The sequence below is a fragment of the Carcharhinus amblyrhynchos genome, chromosome 14 (assembly GCF_965287045.1).
Source record: "Carcharhinus amblyrhynchos chromosome 14, sCarAmb.v2.hapA, whole genome shotgun sequence".
NCBI lineage: Eukaryota > Metazoa > Chordata > Chondrichthyes > Carcharhiniformes > Carcharhinidae > Carcharhinus > Carcharhinus amblyrhynchos.
Genome location: NC_137337.1, coordinates 13,296,364 through 13,324,083, shown reverse-complemented (window position 1 = coordinate 13,324,083; position 27,720 = coordinate 13,296,364). Strand labels below are relative to the sequence as shown.

General features: G+C 44.0%; 1 protein-coding gene across 5 annotated transcripts in view; it reads left to right on the top strand.

The window, feature by feature from the left end:
- Window positions 1–27,720, top strand: part of tc2n (tandem C2 domains, nuclear) — a 55,646-nt gene that overhangs the window by 19,926 nt on the left and 8,000 nt on the right. For all 5 annotated transcript variants that reach the window (XM_080202317.1, XM_080202315.1, XM_080202313.1 and 2 more), the window contains 10 exons: window positions 1,743–1,880; window positions 3,601–3,792; window positions 4,771–4,941; window positions 8,844–8,929; window positions 11,873–11,948; window positions 15,090–15,175; window positions 16,052–16,168; window positions 19,538–19,729; window positions 21,332–21,446; window positions 23,318–23,526. In XM_080202317.1, coding sequence (XP_080058443.1) covers window positions 1,743–1,880; window positions 3,601–3,792; window positions 4,771–4,941; window positions 8,844–8,929; window positions 11,873–11,948; window positions 15,090–15,175; window positions 16,052–16,168; window positions 19,538–19,729; window positions 21,332–21,446; window positions 23,318–23,526 — 1,382 coding nt within the window. The remainder of the gene's footprint in view (window positions 1–1,742; window positions 1,881–3,600; window positions 3,793–4,770; window positions 4,942–8,843; window positions 8,930–11,872; window positions 11,949–15,089; window positions 15,176–16,051; window positions 16,169–19,537; window positions 19,730–21,331; window positions 21,447–23,317; window positions 23,527–27,720) is intronic.

The window sequence follows — 27,720 nt, the reverse complement described above, 5'->3', positions numbered from 1 at the left end:
ACTACATGCCAAAATTGTTCCACTATATTGCAAGTGTGAATAATCAAACTGAGATCAATAGTGTTTGTATTGCTTTCCAATTAAACACCCTTCTGATGTCTCAGGATTTGATTTGCCTTACTGGTGACCACCTCACATTGGCTAAAGGTTTCAGCGAACAATTCACTCATTAGAACAAAATCTTTGGATTCCTGATTCCTTTGGCAATATTCCAGAGTATCATTTCTTTTCTCGGCGCATTTTCCCATGTTATCTGCTTCACCGCGTTACTGTAATTACTTTCCACTCACACTGAAGGTGAAAGTTGTATTTGAACATGGATAGTGTTCTTACAACTTATCACCTTAACAAAAGACTTTGTGTTTTCAGGAAATTATGTATGGGTATCACCCCCACCCCCCATCCACCAACCCCTCCCCCTCCGCCCCCTCCGCTCCCTCCCCGTTACATTGTTTACGAAGAACAGGTCATGTGAACATAAGAACATAAGAAATAGGAGCAGGAGTAGGCCATCTAGCCCTTCGAGCCTGCCCCGCCATTCAATAAGATCATGGCTGATCTGAACTGGCTCAGTTCCACTTTCCCGCTTTCTCCCCATAACCCTTAATCCCCTTGCCTACCAAAAACCTATCTACCCGCATCTTAAATATATTTAGCGAGGTAGCCTCCACCACTTCAACGGGCAGAGAATTCCAGAGATTCACCACCCTTTGAGTGAAGAAGTTCCTCCTCAACTCCGTTCTAAACTGCCCCCCCCTTATCTTGAGGCTGTGCCCTCTAGTCCTGCTGTCATTTCTGAGTGGGAAGAATCTCCCTATCCATCCCCTTTATTATCTTACACTCCATACCACCACTCCTGTCCTGTAGTGATGTTTCTATCGACCTTTTTGTTTAATGCATTGGCTGGACATCAATTGGCTGCCATATTGCCATGCTTTACTATAGCGATTACACTTCAGAAGTGCTCCATTGGTGATGCACTTTCTCTCATGTTGACCCAAATTACAGCCCAGTAAGCCAATTTGCCATTAATTCCAGGAAAATTGAGTGTTCGAACATGCATTTTGAAAACCCATGCAAGGATGCACCCTCAAAAAACTCCAGCCGATTTGTGGAGCGTTGCCACGTCATTTCAAAATCCATGTTATGCATTTAATATTTCCACACTCCAGTTGATAACATGCTCCAGAGTGTCATCAAATATTCTTTCTCCCAGTACAGATGTTAAGCCTACTCATGTTTGCTTCTGCCAAACACCCCCCCCAACAACAAGGAAGAGAACGCTAGACTGAGAACAGATGGTTAGTCCAAACTAAAAAAAGTAATAAATGAAACATTAATGACAGTTGCTAAATTAAGTACAAGGAAGCGCTCACTACTGTGCAATACCGGCTAATCTTGGATGCTTCTAATGGGCTGACGGCCACCATGAAACTGCACTCCTGAGTGAGGCGGGCATGTAATGAAGCTTAAAAAGATGGCAAAGCTGTAGAATTTGCTCTCAAATGTAGAATGATCAAAGCACAGAAGAAGGAAATTTGACCCTTCCTGCCTGTTTTAGCTCTTTGAAAGAGCAATTCAATTGCCCTCCCCCCTCCACATGCTCTCTTTGCGTTTTTCTTTCCCCATAGCCGCACAAATCTTTCTTTCAGTCTCAAGGTTTGGAAGCCTGCATTGAGCTATTGCTCTTTTGAAAGTTATTGGATATTCCTGTTAAGCATCATCGTTCCCATCTCTTTCAGCATCACTTTGGTTGCTTATCCCAGTTTGCATTGGATTATTGCTCAGCGTTGTACTGGGCCTCACCACAGAGTTTCTGAAGGATTGCTGCAAGAAAACATTTTCAAGCAGGAAGGAGAAAGATGATAGCGAAAGTAAAAGTAGGTTTCTTATTCTATTCTTGTTGAGTTTCATCTTGTGCTAACAATATGGTGAAATTGGGCTGATTTGCAATTTGCCACTTAGAATCATAGAATCGTTACAATGCAGAAGGAAGCCATTCGGCCCATCGAATCTGCATCGCCAATAATCCCACCTAAGCCCTATCCCCATAACCCCACATATTTATCCCACTAATCCCTCTAACCTAGGCATCCCAGGACACTAAGGGACAATTTACCATGGCTGATGCACATCTTTGGAGTATGGGAGGAAACAGGAGCATCCAAAGGAAATCCATGCAGACACGGGGAGAATGTGCAGACTCCACAAAGACAGTAACCCGAGCTGGGATTGAACCCAGGTCCCTGGGGCTGCGAGGCAGCAGTGCGAACCACTGTGCCACCATGCCACCACATGTTGTCGACCGACCACCATTCATTAAATAGATCCAATTTCAGGCTGAAAATTTATCCTATTACTTCCAGCGAGTATTAAGAGGCAAGGGTTTTATTCACCAGGTGATAGAGTTCTAATTTGTCCCCATATTACAGTCTTCTGCTGAAAACTCAACTGTGGAAGACTGTACATGAATCCCACACCATCATTCCCTCGAGAAGATTGTAAAATTGTGACACTTAATCACAGTGGAGTGAATTTTATAGCATTGCTTAATGGATAATATCCTGGTGCTTTGAGAATCAAAACATTTCTTCCTATTAAATATTCGAGAAATACAACCATTAGTGTGTTTTAAAACAATGGGCGCTACCCCAAAACATTTGATGGTCAGTGTGACCATGTATGGTCATAATGAATCTATTATTTGACATGTGGAAAATTGGCTTTTGGCTTGTCTTAGCCATGGCCTCTAGGATTCTCGTTTAGGATTCCTGTGCAGAAACCCGTCAGCTTGTGAAAAATGCACTCTTGATGTACAAAATGACAAAAAGTTATGGAGTTAAGCATTCAATTTTGACCCTGCCCAGCCAACTGAATCCAGGCACGTGGAGAGTTGAAATGGCCTCAGTGCTTTCCATTGGGATGTCATTTATCTTGCTCCTTTGAGCAGATGAGTGGAAGAGTGTAGGATCCTGCTTTCTGGCCAAATTCCTGTCACTGGCACCAGGCTCCAATTTAAACTGAGGCCTCACTTTTAGGCCCATCTGGCAACAAATGGGAGCAGGGTCCAGGAGAGTTGAGCATTTCTTTAAAAAAATACATGTGAGCTGAGAGAAACAGAGTTGCTCCTCCAGGAATGTTTGAACTTCAGCTTCCCTGAATCACCCTCCTCCATCCCTGTGCACTTCTGACTTCCGCCGAAGTAGTTGTAAGACTGCTGGTAGGCCACTCCATTGTAACTCCCACATAGTGGCCTCCTGTCACCCACTATCTTGTTCCTGCCAACCCAACTAACATTTCACTATCAGCCAACACCCATCAGCAGTGCTAACCATTGTGCCACCCAGAGGCTGATAGGGATCAGGAAACAAGACCTCGGGGTTGAAGTGTCCTAGGCCTCCCATTGTGGATTGCCAAACTGCTTTCTTTAAAATCACCAGTCCATTTAGTCAAAAATTGGAGTGCCAGTTACAGCATTGTTGATCTAGCCTTTTCCCGGTTTTGGTAGTCGTGGCTAAACAAATGACTTGATGTTCAGTAGGTTGATAATGAAAATGGATAAATATTTTTTTAAAAAAACATATCTTAAAATCTTCTCAGTCCATAGCGAACCTGCAAGTCAAGATTCCAAACCAGAGTCCAGTTCTGGCCGGAAGATGATCAGGTTTACTGAGGATATTTTACTGTCCAAACTGCCTCCTGATGGCAGGGAGGTGCCCTTTGTGGTGCCAAACTTAAAGCCAACCTACGTGCAACCCAGCTTTAACTGGTACTACGAAGACACCGTGCCAGGTATGTCAGTGCCCTCAGCTTTGCTCTGGTTATTGGTGGCGTTTGCGGAATGGTTGAGTGCATTGCATTTTAACTTTCTGACTGTAACCCGTGTACCGCAAATAAGTATGACGACAAGAGCAGAAATTTGCATTCATATAGAGTAACATGGAAGAATGAGCCAAGGCACTTCACTCTGTGCGAGGAGGGAAAGGAGAATATCCAAGCCAAAATGAGATACTTAGAGTAAAAACAGAACATGCTTGAAATTTAGCAGGCCTGGCAGCATTTGTGGAACGAGAAACAAGAGTTTATGATTCACATCCGCATGGCTTTTCTTCACAGCTCAGACATTTAGAAGACTGGTCAAAGGGAAGGGAGAGGTTTATAGGGGGGAGTTTCCGGGTACGAGATCTGGGCACCTGAAGGCAAGGCCATCAATGATCGGGCAAGGAACAGGGTTGGTGGGGGGGTGGGCGAGGGGGTGGAGGGGGGGAGGGTGCAAAGAGAGATTTGGATTGGGTTGGGAGGAAGGTGCACCAATATCAATATAAGACCGGGAAGGCATTTAAATATGGGAATCAAGCATTTTTAACTCGATGCCCTGGAGAATTATGAGTCTATGTAAGTCAGTGAGGAGAGAGTAATGATCAAGTACATAAGAACATAAGAACTAAGAGCAGAAATAGGCCCCTCGAGCCTGCTCCGCCATTCAATAAGATCATGGCTGATCTTTTCTTGGACTCAGCTCCACTTACCCGCCTGCTCACCATAACCCTTAATTCCTTTACTGTTCAAAGATTTATCTATCCCTGCCCTAAAAACATTCAGTGGGGTAGCCTCGAGTGCTTCACTGGGCAGGGAATTCCACCCTTTAGGTGAAGAAGTTCCTCCATGTTTCAGTAGGGTTTGATGTGGATAGGAACCTTTCACAAGCAAATGGATACTTTAAATAATGACTCAGTTAACTTTTCTTAATAATTTGACTTTCAATGGCAGGTTACTCAAGAGCCCATTATAGTGAGAGAAAGTTGGAGCTATCCAATGCACGTCAACAGCTGCAAGACATCGATGAGGTCTACAATCCTAATTATGTGTTGCAGCACATCGCCCCAGGACCAGGTAGACATGTGACACCTCAGGGAAATCCAGGCAGTCCATCTGAGTCAGGTAAGGAATGACTTTGGAATAAAGGCAGAGAATGGGGGAGGGGGGTGGGTGGAAGAATCAGATTACAAACACAGGGCGTGGAAAGATAGACCATGATGGCAGATAGCAGAGACAGATGGCAAAGGCAAGAATATACAAAACTGCAGAAATGGAAAGGTCATTGATATACCATTTATTAATGAATGCCTAGTCCTTGAAATTAGTAGACAGGGTGAGACGTAGTTGGAGTCTAACCTGCACATTTTTGGACTGTGGGAGGAAACTGGAGCATTCAGAGGAAACCCACACAAACACAAGGAGAACATGCACACCATACACAGACATACACCCAAGACCAGATCCTGCCTCCATCAGCAAACCCATGTGAAGTGAAAGTTTTAAATAAGCCAACTGACCATGAAGGAGCTAAGCACAGTACATGTAATAAAATAATGTTTGTTTTGTAGATAATTGGGGCGATGTGGTGGCACAGTGGTTAGAACTGCTGCCTCACAGTGCCAGGGACCAGGATTCAATTCCAGGCCTGGGTGACTGTATGGAGTTTGCACATTCTCCCCGTGTCTGCGTGGGTTTCCTCCGAGTGCTCTGATTTCCTCCCACAGTCCAAAGATGCGCTGGTTGGGCAGATTAGCCATGTTAATTGTCTCTTAGTGTCTCAACATGTGTAGGTTAGGGGGATCACAGGTTAGACGTGAACCGGGCCTGGGATAGATGCCCTTTCAGGGAGTCAGTGCTGACTCGATTGGCCAAATGGCTTCCTCTGTGCTGTAGGGATTTTATGATTCTACAATTGGGCCTATTGTTGAATACCAGGCTTATTACTCATTGCGTTACTGGTTAGGTGATGGGACTCATTTGCTGCAGGCAACATTCCATTGACTGAAACCAGTAATCACTTTGAACACAAACAGATTTTAGATATGATGGCCAAATCATATTTTCAAATAATCTGCACAGCATGATTTGTAAGTTATCGTTACCTCATGGCACTCTCATCTGAGTAGAAAGCTATGGGTTCATGAGACTCGAGCAGACAATCTAAGCTGATATTCCACTGTAACACTGAGGGAGTGTTACACTGTCAATTATTTGTTGTTGGTTTTGAGACAAACTTTCCTTTCAATGGTTGTAATGAACCTTTAATCTACAAGACCCCCTCCTCTGGGAAAACCATAATGGGTGAGTGATCTTCTTCAGTGCTGTTTCAGGCTATGTTTCTTTCTGTATCTTTTTTAAAAATATTATACTCAGGGATATTTAATTTCAAAGTCACAAGCAAATTGTGTCTTTCAATCAAGGCGAAAAGATCATATCTCTCCTTCCAATCGAACGAGTGCCTCCGGCTCTTAGACTGCTGATTCTATTGAGCAACGCCACAACCCTAAACCCATCATTCTCCAACATATCCTTCCAGATTTGTTGATTATTTGCTTTGCTTTCTTTCAGAGGAGGTGGTAGGCCAACACTTGTCCCCTGAAGTGGGTGTAAAAGCCCATGGCACATGTTGAAGGAGAGCAGGGGAGTATTCCCTAATCTCCTGACCAATCTTCATCCCTCAACTAGCGTGACTAAAACAAATTAACTCATCGTTTATCATGCTGTCTTTGTGGGAACTTGCTGTACGTGAACTGTCTGCTACATTTGCCTACACTACAGTGGTGATTACATTTCAAAAGTCCTCTTGACCGTCAAACACTTTAGGACACCCTGCGGTTGTGAAAATTATCTCCAAATGCAAGTCATTATTCTTAAATGTGTTCTTAAAAATCATTCTGTGCTGCATGAGGGTCCACCCCGCAGCACAACCTTGAGTACAGCAGGTTGGAGAATGGATTGAAACACAGAGGGTGGGATTTTCCGACTGCACTCGCTCCAAAACCAGGAAACTCTGCCCGAGGTCCACGGATCTCCGTGACTTGCCCGTTACGATTCCTGTGGCAAACTCCGCCCAGAATTTTTCCAACATTTGGGAGAAGAACCAATTTCTCCATCAATAGTTTCATTTTCAATCTGTTCATTTCATTACATTCATTCGGGTGACTAATTTTGCCAGTAATTGTCATTAAATTTGCTGGCTGCCAGCAGCACATCAACTTCCACATACTGATTGCCAAGGGTAATTATCTATTTTAGATAGTTGAGAGAGAGCGAGAGAGAGTGAGCGAGAGAAAGAGAGCGAGCGAGAGAAGGGGAACATGCGAGAGAGAGCGAGCGGGTGAGAGACAGCGAGAGAGAGAGAGAGTGAGAGAGAGAGAAAGACAGTGTGATTAAGAGAGAGAGTGAGAAAGAGGGAAAGAGTCCAGAAACTTAATTAATGTTCTGGGAACCTAGGCTCGAATCCATCCACAGCAGATGGTGGAATTTGAATTCTATAAAAAATATCTGGCATTAAGAATCTACTGATGACTGTGAAATCATTGCCGATTGTTGGAAAAACCTATCTGGTTCATTAATATCCTTTATGGAAAGGAATTTGCTGTCCTTATCTGATCTGGCCTACATGTGACTTCAGAGCCACAGCAATATGATTGATTCTCAACTCCCCTCGAGCAACCAGAGATAGGCAATGAATGCTGGACAGCCAGCGACGTCCATGTCCCAGAAATCAATACAAAAAGATTACCAATCAAATGATGTCTATAGGGCCAATACTACCTTTGAGCAAATCCCACCAAAGATGGTGCCTAAATCTACTCATATAATAATCCAACAACTTCATCATCCAATGTTACTGGACCATAAACATGTCATTATATGCAAATTAATAGTTAACAGTTGAATGACCTGGTGATTAGGCACTGCAAAGTTTCACCTTGTTTTAATCATTAGGAAATAAATTGTGTAGCACTTTGCTTCGGGAAACCAAACAGGTTGAGTTTAAACTCCCAAGTAGGGTGGATCAGGACTTAAAATGCAAGAAACCTGAAACTGAAACTTAGCCCGCCTTGAACCTGCCTATTTCCGCTTTTAATAAGAACATAAGAACATAAGAAATAGGAACAGGAGTAGGCCATCTAGCCCTTCGAGCCTGCCCCGCCATTCAATAAGATCATGGCTGATCTGTTGTGGCTCAGTTCCACATTCCCGCCCTCTCCCCATAACCCTTAATCCCCTCGCCTATCAAAAACCTATCAACCCGCGTCTTAAAAATATTTAGCGAGGCAGCCTCCACCACTTCAACGGGCAGAGAATTCCAGAGATTCACCACCCTTTGAGTGAAGAAGTTCCTCCTCAACTCCGTTCTAAACTGCCCCCCCTTTATCTTGAGGCTGTGCCCCCTAGTCCTAATAGAAACAGAATGATAACCAAACTGCTTGTGAGAAGCAGGTTGTATGTTGAATTATTATAATAAGGTTTCAAATATCATTGTGATTTACCATTTAGATATTGTTGGCTGGATTTCCTGGCAGTGACAGCTAAGTGAGCGTTTGGTAGATCCAGGAATTAATATCTTTACACCTACCTCTTGCTTGCAAAACCTTGCAAACGGGTACTCCAAGCCCCCAAGCTCGTTGCCAATCACTGATTCTTTCCTTGACCTGTGACTGCTAATTGGCAGTCCACCTGGTGTAGCATCCCCTTTCCCCACCCCAAGGATGACACCCTCATCCTGTGGCACAGGCTTAGCTAACTCGATGGATTTTATTGACCTGTTTCCCCATCTGTTTGGAAGCTGTCAATAGGCAGGTAATCGATTGGTCTGGCTACGCATATATTGTGGAGTTAAATGTCTGCAGCAATGCAGGGCAATGATGGCTTCTGGGTTCCCTCTGACTTCGATCCAGACAGTTCACGCAAGGAGAAATTCAACCCCCTGATGAGGGTCATGGTTTTTGAAGTCTAAAATCGTTCTGGAATGATTATTTTATCTTGCAAAACCCCATGTGTTCTTTGTGTTTCAGTGTGGGATTTGAGGAGCCCAAGACTGAGTATTGCACAAAGCCTAAGTGGTTCGTCAGTCGATCTTACAAATCCACTGAGTATGCATGTAAGTCTCTAACCAATTCAGGTTCTGTAACTAGCCCAGACAACATTAGTGGTGAGGCTGAGAATGTTGGAATAGGTGTGCACCTTCTCAAGTTTCAGCCTCATAATAAGAGGCTTATTCTGTGTGAAGACAAGTACCTTGTAACCATACAACATTTATCTATCTCCTCTTGCTACGTGATACTCTTGCTTCTGGCAATTGGCGAATCGTTTTGTAATTTTGAACAGTTCACTGGATCTTTTTAAATTTGACACAATTTCTGATCGTATTCTCCACCGCCCCCTGGCACTCCCACATCCAACTCTGTGTTAAACTGCTATTTTTTTAGATGGTGGTGAAGTTTAAAACGGAATGCCTTCAGTGGCAACCCATTTGATGGCTTGCTGAGTGAGGAAGTGAGGTGCTCTCCGCACAGATCTCGGTGGGCAGCTTTGATGCCACATTTTCAGTGGTTTGAGACTCATGGCTACAAACGCTTTTTGAGTGGTCCCTTCACCTTCTGCTTGTGGGGGAGGAGGTCACGTCATTCATATGCTGTGCTGATCCAGTTGAGTCTTGCCTACTGTCTTCATGGGGGGTCAAAGAAAGCGATCTCCACCATTGATCAGTAAGGAGGTGTTTGCTCTTTCATAGAAACGTAGAAAATAGAAGCAGGTGTAGGCCATTTGGCCCTTCACTCCCCATGGTTTGATAGTGGCTTGATTTTGATGAGCAGATTTAGTCAATAAATGAATGTTGCAAAGTCTGCCACTTGTGTTCTTTCGAGAGTTGATGATGTTACGTAGAGTAGATAGCACTCTAACAGCATAGTGGCTTGCTAGAGTTCTAACATAGAAACATAGAAACTACAAGTAGTTTTAGGCCATCCAGCCCTTCGAGCCTGCTCCACCATTCATTTTGGTCATGGCTGATCATCAAATTCAATATCCTGATCCTACCTTCCCTCTCATAATCCCTTTAGCCCCAGGAGCCGTGTCAAATTTCTTCCTGAAAAAACACAATTTTTTGGCCTCAACTACTTTCTGTCGGAGTGAATTCCACAGGTCCCCCACTGCCTGGGTGACAAAATTTCTCCTCACCTCAGTCCTAAAAGGTTTACAAAGAACAAAGAACAAAAAACAGTCCGGGAAACAGGCCCTTCGGCCCAACGAGCCCGCGCCGCCAATTTAACATTACCAGCCCCCCCTCCACCCATGACCCTTATCTATTGCTTACGGCATTCCACATTGAGGGAAACTAATTTAGGGACAACTTATTACCTCCAATCAGCCTAATAGCACATCTTTGGGGTGTGGGAGGAAACCGGAGCACCCGGAGAAAACCCACGCAAGCATGGGGAGAATGCGCAAACTCCCACAGACACTGGCCCAAATCCATGTGTCTGCACAGTAAACAGTGATAGTCACTGAGCTGTCATGTTGCCCAGCATCTGGTCCAGGTTAAGCACACACTAATGAAGCACTAGGCCAATCTCGAACATCCAAGAGCAGCCCTAGTACGACCCATCGTGTGTATGCCCCTTACCCCTTACCCTCAAACAATGGCTCCTAGTTCTGGACTCCCCCACCATTGAGATACAATCTTTCTGAATCTAAGAGTTTAACACAGATAGACGTAGTGACACTGAAGTGATACAACATAGGGAAGGCTGGCAGGTTCCTCCACTCAGCTTCAGAACAAACTGGAAAACCCCAATAGTAATTGAAGGCCAGAAAAATAACCACATTTCTTTTTACAAAGAAGAATTTTGCAAGTTGCCGTGAAGAATTGACCCCTGGGTTGTTGGTCAAAGCGCGGCATCCATAACATGCGGCAGGGATTGCAGTCCCTTCAATACTTGGTGACCTTTTCTGAAATTGACTGGAGAATTTTCGGCATAGTGGAAGGTCACTCACCTCCACAGGAGACGGTGACCCCATGTCACAGCTCCTTCTCCTAAAGCTCTCATTAACTTTTCTTCCCAGTGTTTGCCAGCATGTTTTTACAAGCCAGGGCTAGAGACAGACAGCAATGTGCTAGGGAAAGATCTAAGGAAAGGGAGGAGTCCTTTTCCTTTGTTCTGTACAATAATTCATCACGTGTCACATCTGTTTCAGGAATTCCATCTCCAGGCAAAGAACAACAGCCGTTCAGAATAACAATGTCAGGGTTTCTGCTTTCAGTTCGAAACCAAGAACTGTTTAGTCGGATTAATGACCAGTGAGATACGCCCTGATTTAGAAATGCCAACACTCCTGAATTATCCTGAAGTCGCTTGAAAATAAGACATTAATCCCTCAGGCACTGCTATGAACAACTCTAGGAGAGGAAATCACTGGGGGACATCAGTTGCATCAAGAAAGAGATCCAGTTGGATAAGTCGAGAGATTCTGGTGAAGGCAGTCCAGGTTTTAATGCCCTTACATAGAAACATAGAAGCTAGAAGCAGGAGTAGGCCATTCAGCCCATTGAGCCTGCTCTGCTATTCATTTTGATCGTGACTAATGATCGAATTCAATATTCTGATCCCCCCACCTTGCCCGCCCCATATCCCTTGATCTCTTTAACCCCAAGAGATATATTTAATTTCTTCTTGAAATCACACAACGTTTTGGCCTCAATATTTTCTGTGGTAGTGAATTCCACACATTCACCACTCTCTGGGTCGTTACCTGGGTGACTTGCTGCACTGTATGCCTCTTGTCACTATTCCTTAGCTTTCTTTCCCTAAAGTGTCTCTCGCTGTTCAATATTTGGACTGGAAGCTCTGGTTTATTCAGCAATAATCTTTAAAAGAATTGACTCATGTTTTATTCAAACATGGGGAGTTTTATTCCAACACTGAAGAAGGCAAGGTGAGGCTGCAAATTGCGTGTTACTGGACTCCAGTCACGAGAAGCTGAATGACCTTTCCCTGTTCCCGACCTAAAACTCTGCCTGTTTTTTTTCTGTTCCTGCACCCAGAGATTTAGTTCAGCATCGAGCATAAACAGTACAGTGTCCTCTTTGATGGATTCCCTGGGAAGCTCGCGCAATCTAGGTGAGTACACCCCTCAGAAATGACCCTTCCTCTATTTCAGAGAATGTTCTAAGTACACCTCGGTGACTATCTAGCCTAACGCCTGGCTTCTGAGGAATGCACTCCTTCACTTTCTGCTTCCAGGTTTGCCGGGATGCCAAGAGGAACTTTCAATGAATTAGTTAATAACTATCTCTCCCTCCCTCCCTCTCCAATATCTTTCATTGTATTCCAAGCACCTGCTTCCCTCGTGGTTCTGTGTGCACACAGACACATACGCACGTACCACCCCTTATCTGTAAATAACAAGCACACAGCTCCAACCACCACATTTATTTTTCCACTTAGAACTCTGCTGGTAAGTGCTTGGTGCCCTTGTGTCCATCAGTCTACTTAACAGGTTCTTAATTTTCCAAATGCGGTGTGGATACTTGGAGCATGTGACAAATGAATTATAGAATCAAAAAGCACGTTTCTATACCTATTGCAATTTTAAAGGGGCAGCAAAAACCTGAGGACGAACAAGATGCCAGTTACTATTTAAGGTGACAAGATCACAGTCTTTGGGTGGGATTTTCCAACCGTGCTCACCCCAAGGCTGGGAATCCCCCACCCTAGGTCAAGGGACCCTTGCATGGTCTGTCCCTGCCCACTACGATTCCCGTGGGCTGGAAGGGAAAATTCCATGATGTGGAGATGCCGGCGTTGGACTGGGGTAAACACAGTAAGAAGTCTCACAACACCAGGTTCAAGTCCAACATGTTTATTTGGTAGTAAACACCACTGGCTTTTGGGGTTTGCCCCTTCGTCAGGTGAGTGGGAGTTCTGATCGTGGTGTTTACGACCAAATAGACCTGTTGGACTTTAACCTGGTGTTGTGAGACTTCTTACAGGGAAAATTCCACCCATTGGGTAGGGCCCAGCGGCTGTGATTTGTTTGGGGGGGGGGGTGCGGAGTGCATTATACACAGCTCCCACCTTCTCGCAATTTCCACTGACAGGCCCTATACTCTCACCTGGGCACTCAGCAGGAGAGAATGGTTTGCAGGTTAAGCTACTCTTGTGAGATTTTAAAACAATGAGATGTGAACCGTGATAAAATTCCATTGAAGAGCTGATTCCCTTCTCCTGTCCACGAACTGGGATTCTCTGGCTGTTCATACCAGCGGGATTCTCCCATCCCGCTGCAGTGAATGGAGATTTGCCTGAGCGCCAAGTTCTCCGTCCTCTCTGGCAGCTGCGGTTGGGTGTGAACGGCCGGAGAATTCCACCTACTGAGGTTAATAATTTATTTTAGCCGAGTTCTTTTAAGGGGCATTTTGACAAATACGTGAATAGGATGGGAATGTCCTCTGGAAGGGTATGGGGTTTTAGTTCAGTAGGGCAGTAGGTTCGGTTCAGGCCTGGAGGGCCAAAGGGCCTGTTCCTGTGCTGTAATTTTCTTTGTTCTATGTTCTATTGTTAGTCTCTTCTTCTCCCTGCCCCCATTCCCATACCCAGATAAAGAAAGATATGAAACTTGCCCCACCTTCTGTGAAGGATATTTTTTCTAACAAAATCTCTTTATGTCACTGAGCTATGGTTTTTAAAGATTATTTTTAACTCATTACTTTTACAGGAACAGTAAACAGCCATTTAGCTCTTCAAGCCCATCCCCCCAACTCCATTTAACTGAATCATGTAATCAATTCCATTTATCCACTTTGTCTCCACTTGCCTTAATACCCTCACTGAGTAAAATGCTTTTGCGTACAAAATGACGGGGGTTGCCAAACATTCTTGTGATAGTGACTGTGTTAGTGCACTCAAAGCATTATTACAAATGAAAATCTCTCAGCTTGGACCCCTATAATGGAAATGATTCAGACATCAGTTCTGTCCTAATCAGTAAAAAGTATATTACGGCCGAGATTCAGCAATCTAGAATGATGATCATTGCACAGTTTTTACATGATCGTGACTATTTCAAGTCGGAGGTTTGATGTGGGAGCTGCAATGTCACCAAATATTGGGAGGTGGGAGAGAGTCATAGTGGTGTTGGCATAGGACTAGTAATCCAGAAGCCAAGACCAATGCCCTGGGGACATGGGTTCAAATCCCACTATGGCATGGCATGGTGGAAGTTAAATTCATAGATTATAGAATCATAGAATCCTACAGTACAGAAAGAGGCCATTTGGCCCATCGAGTCTGCATTGACCATAATCCCACACAGGCCATAACCCCATGCATTTACCCTAGCTAGTCCGCCAACACTAAGAGGCAATTTAGCATAGCCAAACAACCTAACCTGCATATCTTTGGAGGAAACCCACATAGACACGGAGAGAATGTGCAGACTTTACACAAACAGTGACGCAAGCCAGGAATCGAACCCAGGTTCTTGACATTATGAGGCAGCAGTGCTAACCACTGTGCCACCATGCCGCCCAATTCAATTCAATTTAAATTCAATTAATTTTAAAAAATCTGGAATTAGAAGCAAGTCTCAGTGATGGGAATAGTTTTTCAATCATGAAAAACTACCATCAACTGCCATATAAACCCATCTGCTTCACTTAATGTCCTTTTGGAAAGAAAATCTGCCATCATTATTTGCCATCATTATCTGCCATCATTATTTGGTCTGGCCTACAAGTGACTCCAGATCCATAGAAATGACTCTCAACTGCCCTCTGAAATGAGTGGGCAATTAGTGATGAGCAACAAACACTGCCCTTGTCAATAATGTCCACATCCTATCAAAGAATAAATAAAAGTTAAATATTGTTACCTCATCATTTCAACAGTACAAGTGCTTGGCCAGCGAAGCTGGAGAATTGACCAATCATCTCGATCCAATTCCCAAATTTAAGAATAGGGTGTGATTTTCCAACCCCGATTGCCCCAAAACCAGAAAATCCCGCCCAAGGCCAATGGACCTTCTCATGGTCTATTCTTTCCATTCCCATGGCATGGTATTCAGCTCCTGCCATAATGAATCAGACAGAACCTGGGCCCGTGGTTTACTTTTGCCATTGATGCTCTTATTGCTCATTGCAAGCCAAACCACATAGAGCAAAAAGAAAATCGAGTGCTCCAGCTTCCCAGAGATGAAAACAGTTTGGTTACAATGTACACTGATTTACAGATAGCATTATTGAAGTATGTGGTCTTCCCCAGATACAATCGTGGATGATTTTGGAAAACTCAATCTGAAACTGAGTTATAGACCAGATGTGGAACAAATCTGGATCAAAGTGTTACAGGTGAGGCCTAACCATATGCCTGAAAAACTGGAAGCCTTCTGTAGTTTTGCTGTTGGTTTACTTTTCCTTTGCTTTCTTCTAAATGACAGTAGTTGGTAACTGATGTTTCTATTCTTGTGGAGTTCCTCAATAAGTTGTTGCAAAGAGAGACCAATTTCTTGTTCCATTACCTCGATATCTCATAAACTTCCACAGAACTTCTATCTTTTTCTAGCTCTTGATGTGGTCCTTCAATCCACTCCTCTGGTATTTGCCCTTTCTTTTCCGTATCTCCAATCTATCACTGGGATTCTCTGACCTCCCCATGGCTTTTTTCTCTGTGGTGGGAGGTGGTGCACCATTGATGCAGTGGGATCTTCTGGTGTGGGATCTTCGGGCTACCGGGAAGCGTGGGGCAGGGATATGCTGTCAGCGGGACTAGAAGATCCCGTCAGTGTGATCTTCTCAACTTGGTACTTAGAAGAAACTTGTGAACATGCTCACGAATTAGGAGCAGGTGTAGGCCATTCAGCCCTTTGAGTCTGCTGTACCATTCAGTAAGATCATGGCTGATCTCCAGTGTAAGCTGCACCATTTTCTAATAAATCAACTGTGCAACAGGCAACGAAGTCCCTTCTTAATAACTCAGTTGATTTTACAATAAAAATCTGGTGACCATTTGAATTAAGCAAAATGATTATAACAGCAAACTGCTAAAAACATCTTTATTGATGTTTTACATTTCCTTGATGGAAAATTACTGTTGTTGTTCAATACCCAACCATATGAAAGAATATTAGATTATTTGAATTAAAATGAGTGTATCATGTCTGTATGATTAAATTGCCTTTAAGTTAATAACAAATCACTAATAATTATATTCTTACCCTTTAACAGATTACCGACTTATATTTGCGTTGCAAACCTACAGAGAAAGTTACTGTTTATCTTAAAGGGACAATAACCTTACCAAAGCCTGTGCACTTCAAATCTTCTGTGAAGGATGGTGCCAGTGTAAGTGTTCTTTAACAAGGGCCACTTAATGATGTTAATTCTATACCTAACTCCACTATAACTGTTTTATTACTCTTTTCCGTCCTATTCCTGGACCCTAAATTTACAACTTGTGTTTATATTCCAGTTCTCTTCCTGCACCAAGTGGTGTAATAAGGCGGACTGTTGTCTCTTTCCATAGCTAGTAATTCCCGGAATAAGTTGCTAGTCTGTCGCCAGGGGCTTATGTTTGAGAGGTGCCTCTCCACATCATGCATGGCTGACCAGGAGTCTCTCCCGCTCTTACTGTCTGCCAGTTTGGCGTGTTTGAAAGGATTTTGCAAGTTGATAGTCAACCGGTTTGACCTCATTACGAGCGCACTTTCCTTGGCAATCAAGAGCGGGACTTGAACCCTGAGCCCTGGCTCAGAAGTTACCCAATGCGCCTCAAGGCCTGCATTTACATGGTGCCGTTTATATCACACCCAGTAATTCATGGGAGCATTATAAAGCAAAATATCATACTAAAATATGTCTGGCAATATTAGTGCAAGTGATGAAAAGATTGGTCAAGAAGGTAGGTTTGAAAGACCATATTTAAGAAAGAAAGTAAGGAAGAGCGGTAAAGAGATTTGCAGAACAAACTCCAGACTTCAGGTCACAAGGCACTGTAGACATAGCCATCAATGTTGAAGAAATTAACTTAGGGGAGGCTCAAGTGGCAACACTAGAGAGCACCAAGATGGAGTGGCACGGTAGCACAGTTGTTAGTACTGCTGACTCACAGCGCCAGGGACCTGGGTTCACTTCCTGCCTTGGTCACTGTCAGTGTGGAGTTTGCAATTTCTCCCCGTGACTGCGTGTGTTTCCTCTGGGTGCTCTGGTTTCCTCCCACGATCCAAAGGTATGTGGGTTAGGTTGACTGATGTGGATATGCTGGCGTTGGACTGGGGTAAACACAGTAAAAAGTCTGACAACACAGTAAAAAGAATAAAACAAATAAATCGGTTGGACTGAAACCTGGTGCTGTCAGACTTTTTACTGAGGTTGACTGGCCGTGCTAAATTGCCTCTTAATGACAGGGGGATTAGCAGGGTAAATGTTTGGGGTTATAGCGATAAGGCCTGGGTGGGATTGTGGTCAGTACAGGCTCAGTGGGCCAAATGGCCTCCTTCTGTACTGTAGGAATTCTATTTGTGAGGATGAAGGAGCCTGGGAGGGAGGAGGTCAAAGAGAGAAAAGAAATGTGGATTTTAAATTTGAGATGTTGCTTAACCAGGAGCCCGTGTAAATCAGCGAGCATTAATCTCTCCGTAATGCTGAGCACAAAATGCCTTTCACAGAAAATGGTCAGAATTCCCTGTCACAAGCACTTCTTGGAGCACAATTCCTTTTTAACATTCAATGAGGCAGTTGTTTGAAAAGGAGGAACATTGAGAGGATACACAGGGTGCACAGGGGAGTGGAATCAGAATAGTTGGCTTGCATAGAGAAAGAGACCAATGCAGATTAAATGGATCAAATTGTAATGGTATTTTATCCAAGAAACATGTTCTCAGCCCGAATTGCAGTTTAACTTACGTCAAAAATTCATATATAGTGTATGTATCCGATTAAAAACTTGAAAACATGTAACAATCACATAGAGACCAAAATAGATAAGCAAATTGAGCAGGATATTTTAAAAAGTGCAACATTGAATGAACGTGACCCCAAGATTACAAACCATTACATTACTCCTACATTACAGCCTCTGAGGTGGATATAAGTATTATCAGTGACGGATCACTGAGGATCTGAACTATGTATTGAATCGGGCTACATCTGAACCAGTCCTTTGCAGCCTTGAATTTAATCCAACTTCTGAGTTGCCTCTATTGCTCTGGATGTGGTGATGAGAACCAGTGTTGAAATCGGATAGATCGCATAAGGGATTTTCAGAATTTAGTACCTCCAAGTTAATCTGCTTGCCTGTAGAGTTTTGAGCTTGGTAACTTGAAGGGCACTGTCATAGATTTGGCTTACGATCAAACTCAACCCTGTTTGTGCTGTAACACTCTGTGTACTTTAGGTAGAGTAAAATATTAACTCGCACAGAGGCATTGTTAAGATTGCCCAGACAGTTGTCTCACGAAAGGTGTTTTATGTTCGGAATAAATGATTTGGGTTTCCATTGCGTGAGTTTTGTGTGACCTAAAAGGGTGCCAGAGCTGTTGACTGTGTTCGAATTCCTGATCATAAACTTCTTCACTGTATTTGCTGAATTGTGACACTCACTTTCAGAGTTTCTCATCATTCCCTTGGAACACTCAAAAAATCTCCACGGCCCGTACCCATTGGCTGGTGGTGGGATCTTCCTGTCCCACTGCTGTCAAATGGATTTCCCGTTGTTCAAACCATCCACTGGAGAACCCATGGTGGGGGTGGGGTGCGTCCCTGGGACCGGAAAATCCTGCCATCGGGAGTGGCTGGAAAATCCCACCCTTTGTATCGTGTGGGTGTGTTCTTATATAGGAGATAAGGTTCACAAGTTTTCAGTCATGGCCTTACCAAGAGTGCTGACTTTAACACACGTGCTGCTCTGTTTGAGTTTTTGGATGGAATTTTCGCATCCCACCCACCACAGGAATCACAGTGGACAGGACCCAACCATACAAAGGTCCACTAACATCAGGTGGGATTTTCTGGCTTTGGGGCAAGCACGGGTTGGAAAATGCCACCCTTTCTCTTTAACGTAACGTACATTTTGGCGTGGCGATGATAGTTATTTGAGTTTGATCACTCACTTAGTGTCTTGAGTTGTACCAAAGTTCAAAATCTGCCCCTTTCTGAACATTTAACTCCTGAAATCTCAAACCCTTGCCGATTCATGTGAGCCCCAGTATTTGTGGAGTGGGACTGGGTTAGAGTGGGCAAAGTTGGGGACAGCGGGGGAACGCCAGTCAATTTTACCAACTCCGCTGTTTCCTGCCGGACAGCCTGACCAAACTGACAGACGGGCATCCGGGCGGGAAGATCAGAGGCAGGAAGCTTTAGCCAGGGATCCTTGTGGACAGCGAGTGAGATATTGAGAGTAGAGAGGGAGCAAATAGGAGATGGGAGCCACAATGGAAGGGAGGGAGGGAGAGATTGAGATTTAGGAGAGGAACAAGGTGCCAAAGAGGGAGGGAGAGAACAGGAGATAAGGCATGAGGTAGAGGAATGTGGATGTGTGGGGTGGGAGCGTTTGAAATGAAAAGAGTGAGAGCAAGGAAGAAGATGGCTGGGAAAGAGGTCAGTAGAGGAGTGTAGTTAATACTGAGGACTGACCTTGGCAGTGTGTGACAATGTTACTAACTCAGGAGCTTTCACATCTGTTGGCCGGAGGATTATCTCTTTATCTTTTCCTAGGTTTTGATGTTCCTGGAGACCTTTGTGTTTAATATCAAACTGCCTATTCTCCAAAAACATGGCCTTGTCATCAACATTATGACTCAACTTCCCCGGAAGAGGATTATTGGTGAATGCTCAGTGTCACTCAGAGAATTAAGCGATGTGGAGTCAAACCTCTGGCTTGATATTACTCAACCTTCAAAGAACCCGGTGAGTATGTCTTGCCTATCACTTATCAATCTGTTGGGTTTCTGCTGAGCACTGTATTAGGATTTTACTTGGAGTGTCTCCTGTAGTGGTGATCATTTACATTGGGGATGAGTCCGGGGAGAAACCACATCGTGGGCAAACATAGAATCACAAAATCCCTACAGTGCAGAAGGAGGCCATTCAGCCCTTTGAGGCTGCACTGACAACAATCCCACCCAGGCCCCATCCCCGAAACCCTATCTATTTACACTATTAATCCCCCAGCACTGAGGACAAGTTAGCATTGTCAATCAATCTAACCTGTAGATCTCTGGAGTGTGGGAGGAAATCGGAGCATCTGGAGGAAACCCACACTGACATGTGGAGAACCCCACACAGACAGTGACCCAAGGCCAGAATTGAACCCAGATTTCAGGGGTTGGGGGGGCGGGTGGGTGGCGGGGAGGAAATCCCAATCTTTGTCTTGGTTATCCCATTCTCCAGTTACTGTAAGGTAGGGAGGCAGAGGATAAAGAATGAGATTAGAATGAATGAGAAGTATGGTTTTGAGAAAAATGTAGCATAGGATATTCAAGTAACAGTTAATACTCAAGAAACAGCAAAGTGTCTGAATTAATTATTTGTGTGTAAGATTGTAATATTTGCTTCAAGGTTATTGCAGCAATCGTGTTCCTGGTATTGCAATACACGAGATACTTTACGTTGGTATTTTTAGTGTTCCAGTATTTGGGCCTAATGCTACAAAACCGGTTGGCCTAGGGCAAAGGCATTTTTGTATTTGTTTTTTCAAACTGACATTTCTGAGCCTGCTCTTGATCTTAATTCTATTTCAATTTGTTTTATCTTCTGCTGCTGGCTTGTTGACCCAGTCCTCTGGTCTTCCAGGAAACTCGCTTATAAGAAGGCAGGATTAACGATTAATGTACTTTGCCTTGGTGCCCGTAGGACTTGGCCTCCGGCCAATAAATGAAAGCGGGCACTTGTATTTTCACTTGTATATGGCACACAGAGGCAGGTCCCAGTGCAGAACCTGAACATCTCACTCAGAAGCACGGCAGGGAGACTTGGATCAATCTGATTGAATATGTTTATCTGGCAGAATCGGTTCAGTTTCGTCATTGCTTTGGGTCATGGGGCATGTTGGGAAAGTCAGTTTAATCTTTTAAGTTTCAGATTTTTTCAAAAGCCACTTTGAAATTATTTTCCAAATCATTACAGTAGCAAGCAGGAACTGAATCGTAACTTAGTTTTTTTTTTGTGGCACAGTGATTAGCATTGTTGCCTCACAGTGCCAGGGACCTGCGTTCAATTCCTGGCTTGGATCACTGCCTGTGTGGAGTTTGCACGTTCTCCCTGTGTCTCCATTTGTTTTTTCTCCGGGTGCTCCGGTTTCCTCCCACATCCTGAACGACATGCTGGTTAGATGCATTGACCTGAAATAGGCGCTGGAGTGCGACGTAGGGGATTTTCACAGTAACTTCATTGCAACGTTAATGTAAGCCTAGTTGTGACTAATAAGTAAACTTTAACTTTTAACCTTCTACTTGTTTTTTATGATTTTTCTGACTGAGTGTTGAAGTGTGATATTTTCTTTTTGTCTAGAGCTGCCATGCGACTCTACAAATAGGAACATGTTTTCAGGCCATCAGTAATCGGATCCAGCTACAAATCCTGGAAGTACAGAACTTGCCAACATCCTCAACACCTCTGGCGTTGAGTAAGTATTAATGCAGACTTTGTTTGCTCAAGTTCTGAAACTGGTGTTGCTCTTATTAACTTTTGGAACAACTAAGTTGAAAGTGCACTGGGGGCTTGGTGGGGGGAGGGAGACGGTGTAGAAATTTGATCTTCTGATGGGGGATAGGGCACAATCTCTGTGACAACTGAGGCCCAAGAGACCTATGTTATACCCTGGGCCTTCATCAACTCAAATAATTTGCTAAAAGCTTTTTCTCCCCTGTCTCCATTTCGCAAACATGGCTCCTGAAGTCTGTCAATAGCCAATATGTCCCCAATTCAAACCTGCTGCCTCACCCAAGAAATTCCGGCCCATTATCTCTGCATCCACTCTATTAAAACCTTTCATAATTTTAAAGGCCTCTATTAGGTCACCCCACCAGCCTAGACAAAGGGTGGAATTCTCCCATGGTACCACAGACAGGCCCAATGGCAATCAGGATGGGGAGAATTCTACATGGGTACAAAAATCTGTTTTACGCTGGCATGAATTTCCTTCCACTCGTGCCCACCACAACAAATCAGGAAACCCGCTGAAGGCTGGCATGAAACTGAGCTACATCCCAGTCCAGAACAAGTCTGGAACAATGCAGTCTATATAAGTCAGAATTCACGTGAACAATGCCCACACTGCCTCTGGAGTTTGAGCCAGAGGCCGCCAGCAACTCAGGACCCCTGAGCACCACTGCAGTGGGTAGGGGAGCGCCTACAGGTGAATCTTCCAGATTCTGTATCATTGAGGGGGTCCATCGTCCAGCCTCTGGGTGTTGCTGGAGATCCACCTTTTTCAGGAGGTCCATCTCATTTATTCAACAGTGGGTCGGCCGTGTTGGGTGTCTTTTCAATATGGTGCCCAGATATGATGGCGGCACTAACATCATCATGCCCACCTCACCACGGAATAGGGCACCCCAATCCCTGGATGCATAATTAATGAGGTTTCATGCTGGCCTCCGCAATGGGAAACACTCCACATTCCCACCATGGGACTTGATCCCAGATGGAAGAATTCCAACATGAAAATCCTTTCCTGAAATAAAAACCCCACACATTTGTGATATGATCCTTGGAAATTTTATCTGCACCCAATACATTCATATCTTTCTATAAAATGCTGGCCAGAACTGCACATGGCTCTCTGAGTGTGCAACTAAAAGCAATGGAATTCAAGGGGTGTGAAGGTCCAAAGTATTGTCTCAGATTCTGTGAACCAGGAAGACAGCAATTTCCTCCAAGGATCTATTTTCCTGGGCGATTGAGCGCTTCCTGATTTTGGGTCGTTCGTAGAATCACAGAATCTCCACAGTGGAGAAGAGGCCATTTGGCCCATCGAGTCTGCACTGACCGCAATCTCACCCAGGCCCTATTCCCGTAACTCCAAACATTTGTCCTGCTAATCCCCCGACACAAGGGTCAATAAAGCACGGCCAATCAACCTAACCCGCACATCTTTGAACGGTGATTTCCCCCCAGGATCTATTTTCCTGGGTGCCTCCTGCATTTGGGTCATTCATGCAATCACAGAATCCGACAATGCAACAGAGACCATTTAGCCCATCGAGTCTGCACCAACTGTCTGACAGAGTATCTTCCCAGGCCCTCTTCCCTACCCTATCCCCGTAACCCCGCACATTTACCATGGCCAATCCCATTAATCCCATCCAATCTACACACCTTGGGACACGAAGGGGGAATTTGCCCAATCCATTTTTTTTTCTTGGTGTACAATCAAAATGCAATGCTTTCTGGAAACTGTGACAAGCTTAAGGGGCTCAGATTGGACATATCCTTTCTGCTGCATTTTTAACTGTGCATTTTTCCATCGATGCCCCCTCCCCCGCCCCCGTTTAGATTTCTATGTGAAGATAACCATGGAAACGAAAGATGGGCTGTTTGACAAGAAGAAGACTCGTCCCCTGAAAGCTGTAAACGGTCAGGTGAAATGGGGAGAAACGTTCCTGTTTCCTGTCGTTCAGAATAGCCTCCATCTCCAGAGGGTCAGTTTCAACATGAAACTCTACAGCAAGAGCTCAGTGAGAAGAAAACACTTTCTGGGTCAGGTAATGTTGGCTAAATTGGTGGAGTTGGAGGTACTCATGAAATGGGAAACACAATGTGTGTTTCGAGCTTTGTTGTAAACTCCCCTTTGGGCAGTGAGTCAGCAACCTGCACTTTACCTCATTTTAATCTAATCTAAGGATTAGATTGAAATGAGCGACATTTTAATCTAATCCTTCCTATTGTGTTTTATTTATATACTCTTTTGCTGGGGGACCTGAGGGCAGTGACAGATATTTCTTCCAACCCACATTTCCAACCAGAAAGAGGATAATATGAATATAAGAAAGGGGTGGTGAATTGATACGAACATTGCAATATGTAGTAAAAACTGGCAGGCACACTTTTTGTTCGAGAGCTGACCAGAAACATGGCACTGAATCAATGCCTCAGACTTCAGCTGCAGCTGTTCTACATTTATGATTTCTTGATATATTAAGAGTTGTGAGTTATTGGGACCATCAGTTTCATCAGAACGTCAAGTGCTGGACTTCTGGATGTAGTGAGTAATATTCCTCAGCACTTTCAGTTATCATTCAACAAGTTAAGGGTTTATTATTGACGTCGGCCAACTGGGATTTTGGCTTTGATTTGATTTATTATTGTCACATGTATTGGGATACAGTGAAAAGTATTCTTTCGTGCGCACTATATGGACAAAGCATACTATTCATAGAGAACATAGGGAGGAGGAAAGGAGACGGTGTAAGATATTGCATTGCAGTTACAGATAGGGTGTAAAGAAAGATCAGCTTAAGATATGACAGGTCCATTCAGATGCTGATGGCAGCATTTTCCAGCCTGGATCAGTATCCTAGTGACAGACCTGGGGCCTAGCACTCCAGGCAGGCTCTGAGGCCCTACCTGACTGCAGCCACAGCCACAGGATGCTCACTGGAGGGGTTCCACCCTCACCAACAATGCTGCGCAGGCTGCTGAGGCCATTTTCTATGTTAAATAGAACACTGACAAAGGGTCAGCCAGACTCAAAAGGGTTGGCTCTAATCTCTCTCCACAGATGCTGTAAGACCTGCTGAGATTTTTCTGGCATTTTCTGCTTTTGTTTCTATTTTAAATTGCCTTCACAACTCTCCATTGTCTGATCAACCTTGCCCATGTCAACCCATCAAGTACAGCTTTTTTAATATAATTCAATCGTGGGACATGGGCGTTGCTGGCTGGCCAGCATTTATTGGCCATCCCTAGTTGCCCTTGAACTGAGTGGTAGTTGAGAGTCAAGCACATTGCTCTGTCTCTGGAGTCACATGTAGGCCAGACTAGGTAAAAATGGCAGATTTCCTTCCCCCAAGGACATTAGTCAACCAGGTGAGTTTTTCTGACAATCAACAATTTTCATGGTCACAGTAGATTCTTAATTCCAGATTTTTTTAAATTATTCACCCCAATTCTACCATCTTCTCTGATGGGATTCGAACCCAGGTCCCCAGAGACCCGAGTTTCTGGATGAACTAGATTCGGTTAAGTATTTTTGCAGAAGTTCGCTCATCTACAAGATCTCTTTCCAGAAAAATGACTTTCCGACTCTATGTAGGGCAGAAAGATTTATTTCTGCCTATCATTATTTATTATTATTTTTTTCCCTGCCGGGTTAGACTGTTAATGTGTAGACGCAACACTGCACCTACCACATAAATAAACCAATCCCTCGATTGATGTGTAACAAGAAAGGCATTCCTTTAACTTGGATCTTCTGTTCTTGGGTTGGTGGTATCTGATTCAAATCTTTAGTCACATCTTCCACTGAGATCCATCGAGATTCATTCTGAGGAGTAGGGAAACCACTATTGCTGAATCACATGGAATCAATTCAGATTTGACCAATGTCTTCAATATTTGCTTTATATTGTACAACCCGAGATTTATACCCTTTAAGCACTGCTGATGTCTTGATGCTTGATAGTTTTCACAGTTCAGGTTTCTCCCCAGTTATTTATTTAAGAACAAAGCTGCCTTTCATTACAGGTTCAGTTAAATAGGTAGTTCTTGACTATGCAGTGGACTATCCATTACTGTCCTCCAGGTAAAATTCTGACTCTGGAAGGTGGCAAATGTCAACCATATCATTTTCGCCAGTTTAATTTGGGATATTTTTCCTTCTGTTTTTAAAGCTCATTTTCCACTCGATTTCAAAGAGGTCTTTATAGACAAAAGCAAGTCGGCACCATGGCAGGGTTTGAGAAATATATAACTTTTATTGCCTGTGCTGCAATAGAACATAGAACATAGAAAAACTACAGCCCTTCGGCCCACAAGTTGCGCCGAACATCGCTACCTAGTAGGCTTACCTGGGCAATCCTACTAAGTCCCATGTACTCATCCAGAAGTCTCTTAAAAGACCTTATCGAATCCACCTCCACCACTACCGATGGCAGCCAATTCCACGCACCCATCACCCTCTGAGTGAAATACTTACCCCTGATATCTCCTCTGTACCTACTCCCCAGCACCCTAAACCTGTGTCCTCTTGTGGCAGCCATTTCAGCCCTGGGAAAAAGCCTCTGAGAATCAACCCGATCTATACCTCTCAACATCTTATACACCTCTATCAGGTCACCTCTCATCCTTCTCTCTAAAGAGAAGAGACTGAGCTCTCTCAACCTATCCTCATAAGGCATGCCACCCAATCCAGGCAACATCCTTGTAAATCTCCTCTGCACCCTTTCAAAGCCTTCCACATCCTTCCTGTAATGAGGCGACCAGAACTGAGCACAGTACTCCAAGTGGGGTCTGACCAGGATCTTATACAGCTGCAACAGCTCCTAAACTCAATTCCTCGATTGATGAAGGCCAGTACGCCATACGCCTTCTTAATCACATTGTCTACCTGCGAAGCCGATTTGATGCAGACTGTGACATGGGCCAGGATTTTTGGTTTAAAATCAGGATTTGAGGTTGGAGACAAGTGTGCGGGGAACAGTCACCCAGCACTGATTTTTGCTGAATTGGGTGATCAGTGTTCAGAGGGTGTGCTTGCCATCTACTTAAGGATGGTAGACGAGCTCTTGAGACATTTAGAGGATTCAAGCTGAAACCAAGACGGAGAGCTTTTCTTCATGGAGAGGGTTATTTGTTCAACATAGATGATAGGAGCAGGAGGAGGTCATTTGGCCCTTTGACCTTCTCTGCCATTCATCATGATCAGGGCTAATCATCCAACTCAATAGCCTAATCCTGCTTTTTCCCCATAACCTTTTATCCCATTCGCCCCAAGTGCTATATCCAGCTGCCCCTTGAATACATTCAATGTTTTAGCCTCAACTACTTCCTGTGGTAATGAATTCCGCAGGCTCACCACTCTGGGTGAAGAAATATCTCCTCATTTCCTTCTCAAATGGTCTACCCGGTATCCTCAGATCCTCAGATTCTGAATCCTGGTTCTGGACTCACCCACCATTGGGAACATCCTCCCTGCATCTACTCTGTCTAGTCCTGTTGAGTTTTATAAGTCTCTATGAGATTCCCCCCCCTCCTTCAGCTCTCCTCCCATCTCACCCAGTGTCCCAGCCAGCCCCTATCGAGAAGCTCTTTTGAAGAAAACCAGAAGATTAACAAATAAAAAGGATGACTCCTTATTGCTATGGGCTCAAAAACAATTAATACCCATCACCTGTTTGTCTTGACCTTAAATTGTATTTTTTTTAATCTGTTTATTTGCTTATGATTCTCTGTGAGATTTGCCACTGAGTCAAACCTTCTAACTTCTTTAAGATAACAGCGAATCACTGCAGATGCTGGGATCTGAAACGGAAACAGAAAATGCTGGAAAAATCTCAGCAGGTCTCTCAGCATCTGTGGAGAGAGAATAGAATCACCATTTCAAGTCAGGGTCATCCAGACTGAAAACGTTGGCTCTATTCTCTCGCCACAGATGCTGAGATTTTTCCCAGCATTTTCTGTTTATGCTTCTAACTTCCTGGTTTAAATTCTGCATGGTTCTTTGAGGATTCTTCACTCCAGTAAAGGAATGCACAATTGCCTGTCCTGTTTACTGAGGTCCCGCATTCTCTGATAAGATTATTACACTGTTACAGATTCCTAATTACTGCAGTTTTTAGTGGGTAGGAAGTCCAAAGAACAGAGAGCAAAAAGAACAAAAACAGCCTGGGAAACAGGCCCTTCGGCCCAACGAGCCCGCGCCGCCATTTTAACATTACCAGTCCCCCCCTCCACCCATG